Raw genomic sequence first — 4,649 nt, 5'->3', positions numbered from 1 at the left:
CTCGATTGCCCTCTGGCAAAGTTGGCCTGGGGAGGGGTCAGATCGTGGATGAATGTCTCTTGGGCCCCTACCTCTTTTACGGATCTTCGGACCCTAACCGATACTATTCAAGGTCGTACAAAGAGGCTCTTCTTGATCGGGTTGGGGGCCCTATGTTGGTCACTTTGGACTATTATGAACAAGTTCACCATTGAGGGTGTCTTCCCTAACAAGCCAGCTGATGTCTTGTTTAAAATGTCTATCTTCTTGCAGCAGTGGAAATTATTGACTAAGCCAGCAGATGTGGGCGGTTTGGAGGAGTTGATCAACAAGGTTCGGGCGTCGGCAAGCTTGATGTCATCTACTACCTTCGCCTGATCGTCATGTTTTGGATCCCGTCCGTAGCAGTAGGTTGTTGGCCTGCATGCCAGTTATGTGTGGTTTTGGCCTGCGCGCCTTTGAACTTACATTTCTGTTCGATGAACTCTTGGATGCATTATGTGGTACTCTGCCGCATGGCTTTATTTATAAAGCCGGGCTCTCGCCTTTTCTTCAAAAAGTCAATCGCGGTACATTCAATTTTACAGCAAATGGAAAGGTACCCTAAAAAAAGCAAATGGAAAGGAGTCACTCACTCACCTTAAAACTGGCAGAAAAATAAGGATGTTTTGGCGCATGCACGCCTTGTGGACAGCACGGTCATGCAGATTAAGAATGATAATGGTTGTATACCAATTAATTAAACTGCAACGGCTAGAAAAACGAACGGCGGGGATGCTAGTACTCCTACCTTTATTTTCTTATTTGGAAGGAGTACTGGTTGGTTTTCAGGTCTCGATATCAGATTGGGGTTTTACTACGACTACCAACTGGAGTACCGGACCGGCGAGCATTGATTGATGAATTTACCATAGTAGTAGTAGTAGCGAGCTGTCCTTTCACATGCATACACTACACAGTGCCCTGCAAACTTTCACCGGACTGGAGCAGGCAGGCATTATGTGCAGTGTCATTTTCCGGAAGGTTATTTTATTTTGCCTTTAATAGCGCGTCCGTGCAGGCAAAGGACCTGTCCCTTCTTGTTTCCGAACTGTGGCTCCTGCTACAGTGGATCTTGGTGCGTGTTTGGAAATAAAAGCAATTTGCATCTACTACTTCCTTTTCTTTATCTACAAAAATACGAGACATCAAAGACACCGTTTGCTTGGGCATACAGTATGTTGTAAGATCTTTGTTTATAGCCACCATGTTGTATAATGCTTGAGCTGTACCTTCATAGCCTTTTTGTTCGTAGCTCGAGAGTCAACTCTACCTTCGTACAACATTCCTTATATTGTGAGTGTCATGTTTGTAGGAACTATATATAAACTATAGACTGAAGTAAATGGCCTACAAAAAAGATGTTTCGTAAATAACATTTGTCTTTGCATTTTTTCCTTGTTTGCTTGTACTGTTTCCCAATAGAAACGGAAGCCAAGATGATGGGGCGATGTACATTCTGTCCCCGACCAAGCGAGCCAGACTCACTTCCTTTGCATTTTGGTGTTACAAGGAAAACTCGTTAAACCTAGTTTTATTTGCTTTAATACATAACATAGTCTTCATGTAGTATTATTTTTTGCGAGAGAACTTTCCAATCTATTCATGATCAATCATGACAGTAAAAAAAGACTAGAGGTAATGAAAATTACAACCTTCATGGACTACCTAGTGACGACTAGAAGCACTGGAGCGAGCCGAAGACACGCCACCGTCATCACCCTCCTTCACTGGAATCGGACAAACCTTATTATAGTAGACGGTCCGAAAATCGTCGTGCTACGGCCTCAAAGGACCAGAGCACCAGAGAAGCAACCATCGGCGATGAAGAGTCGTAGATCAGAAAAATCAAACCTATAACCACACGAATGAAGACGAATGAGAACTGGATCCAGATAGATCCATTGAAGACCAGCATCGACCGAATCCCATGAAATCCGATGAAGATACACGTCCACACATCCTCCGACGATAAATGGGTCTGTCGGTGTCTAAATCTGAAGATGCACCCACGGAGCCGCCGTTCAATGAATGAGTGCTTTATGCAAGGGACACAAACAAGAGCCAGTTGGGAAGGACCAAGTGATTATCATTGTCCGGACAGTACTGACAGAGAAATCACGCTTGGATTTGTACAGCTGGTCCTTGCCTTAAGCTCCATTAATGAGTGTACGAACACTGCATTTGCTATCTGTCTTCCTGTTCTTAAACATCAAGCGGCTTTTTAGGCAATTTTTTGTTTTTTGGGAGTCGAAGCGTGGGATCGTCCTTTTCCCTTTCTTTTCCCTTGAGGGTGTCCTTTTGCTTGTGTAAGTGCGCGTTCGTCCCAGGGGCCTGGTAGTGCTATGGCCCTCGGCCCATTGGGAGGCCCAGGCGGCCCCAATCCAGTTTCTCGTTGTTGGATGCCCAAGGCGCTCCCAGTGAGGGTTACAAGATTGAAATTTTCTTTTTTCAAAAAAGAAATGGATCTATCAGGCAAGTCACGGATCTTCCATCTAAAAAAGAAATGGAAAGAAAGAAAACGGCCAGTTCAGACATAACAATAACACAAGAAGCCTGCTTAACGCATGTCTGGTGACGAAAGCATGTGCCACATATATAATTGGCCTGGGAGATGGTGTGTTGCTTCTTCTTTCCATGTATTTCAGAGAGACAGACTGGAATCATATGCTAGGCACAGCAGTAAGATGTACCGTCTCGTAGGACATACATACATCAGTACTGGGTACACTTCTTTATTGGCAAAACGAGAACTGGATACAGCTTGTTTAACCTTAGCACCCAGAAAAACAGAAGGATGTAGACAAAAAAGCTTTGACGGGGAAAAAATTATGCACTCAAAATAGACCTCAGACCGTTTCTAACGTGCGGTGGTACCACACATTCGTAACGATTATTCACCAAATGCTGAAGAGGTGTAATTTAGATCTGTTGTTTTTCTGCATGGTAGGAGATCAGAAGTTATGATGGCTATGCAAAGAATCTACATGTTCAAAACGGAGACTTGATGGGGTCTCGCTGCAGCGCCTTCTTCACCAGCTCGGTTTGCTCCTGCACATGGACAGTATAGAAACCTGTAGCTGTGGCTGCAGATGGGGCCCTTCCGACATATTTGATATCATCTATGCTGCCACGACCGAGCGCCCTCATCGCGGTCAGCAGGCGAGGATTGATGTAGGTATACGCCCCCATGTTCATCGGTTCTTCTTGGCACCAAACAATCTCGGCATCTGCAAAACAGAAACACGCAGACAGTATATACTTTTAGTGCTGCTAGGCTTCATCATCTTTTTGGTGGGCAAACAATATGAGGTATTCTCATGCCCACAAGTGTACTGGATCAACAAAAATGTGTTGTTTTTTCCAAACTAGAAATAGGTATCCTGGTTAATAAAATGCATAGTCCTCCACTACTAGAACGATCACTTCCTATTGTTCTGTACCCCATTTCAAATAAAATTGGCATGTAAAATAGAAGAGTTTCTCTCCCTACATGCAAGCCTTGTATGTTTTCACGAAGAGAAAAAGGACTACTCGATATAGCGACGCAATGGAAATATTTGAGCAAGGTATTTTTTGCCACGTACTTGGATATCTCTTCAGCTCACGCTGAATGAGGTCGTAGGGGAATGGACAGAGCTGCTCAACTCTACATATCGCAACATCATTGGAATCCGACTTCTTTCTTTCTTCATCCAATTCATAGTACACCTAGATCATAACAAAGTTAGTTATAAAATAAGTAGGTGAAGAAGCTAAGTTTGCATCTTTGTTGGACGTATAGCTTCCAGCAAGTATAACATAACCTACCTTTCCAGAACAAAGAACTAGACGTCTGATTCCTTCCTCAAGGTCCTTATGGTCATTCCGGTCTTTTATTAGACGCTTGAAGCGTGTCCCTTGCTTATCAAATCCAGGGTGACCAGCAAGATCATCGAATTCAGATAGACTGGATTTGCAGTCCTTGTGACGAAGGAGATTCTTTGGAGACATCACAATTAAAGGCTTTCTGAAATCCCGGTGTATCTGCAAACAGAGGAAGATACAGGTTAACGCATCGAAAGATGGTTATGAAGGGCAGGAGGAAGGCGTGGGGGTAGGGAGGTTGTATTATTATATTCACCTGGCGACGCAGCACATGGAAATAGTTTGCAGGAGTTGTCACATTCACGACCTGCCAGTTACACTCCTGGATTTGCTTCCTCAGTGTTGGATCCATCTCAGGTATAACATAGGGGTTATCGTCACTCATCTGCAATAATGGACAATCTTAAAAAGGAATATAGCTAAACCAAAAGGTAGCAGCATTTAAGATCTCCATGACCCAGGCCTAGGAAAGAAACTTCATAGTTGCAGAATTTGTTGGTTCTGCAGGTTTCTATTTATATTAACAAAATATGCAATTTAACATATCTGGTAAGTATTTCAATGAACTATACTTCAAAATGCTTCACCAATACTACATGGATTTTGGCTCCCACGTGTTGTGAAGTACAACCCATAAATTGCATGATACAGAAGTCCAACTAAGAATCAAGTCTGGTGTAGTTGCAACTTTCTAGTCAGAACTCAGAAGTACAGGAAGCACAATACAAATGTTGCACAATTAACATGCATAATAAGCAAGAAAG

General features: G+C 43.2%; 1 protein-coding gene across 1 annotated transcript in view; it reads right to left on the bottom strand.

Annotated features, from left to right (window-relative positions):
- Positions 1-2,729: 2,729 nt before the first annotated feature.
- Positions 2,730-4,649, bottom strand: part of LOC123045313 (2-oxoglutarate dehydrogenase, mitochondrial) — a 6,579-nt gene continuing 4,659 nt past the window's right edge. The window contains exons 6-9 of the mRNA XM_044468316.1: positions 4,142-4,270; positions 3,829-4,044; positions 3,606-3,729; positions 2,730-3,248 (exon numbers count right to left, since the gene is read on the bottom strand). Of these exons, the coding sequence (XP_044324251.1) occupies positions 3,010-3,248; positions 3,606-3,729; positions 3,829-4,044; positions 4,142-4,270 (708 nt within the window). The 3' untranslated portion in view covers positions 2,730-3,009. The remainder of the gene's footprint in view (positions 3,249-3,605; positions 3,730-3,828; positions 4,045-4,141; positions 4,271-4,649) is intronic.

The sequence above is a fragment of the Triticum aestivum genome, chromosome 2B (genome assembly GCF_018294505.1).
Source record: "Triticum aestivum cultivar Chinese Spring chromosome 2B, IWGSC CS RefSeq v2.1, whole genome shotgun sequence".
Classification (NCBI taxonomy): Eukaryota; Viridiplantae; Streptophyta; class Magnoliopsida; order Poales; family Poaceae; genus Triticum; species Triticum aestivum.
Note: the sequence above shows the minus strand (reverse complement) of the source record. Positions and strands in the feature narration are given on the sequence as shown.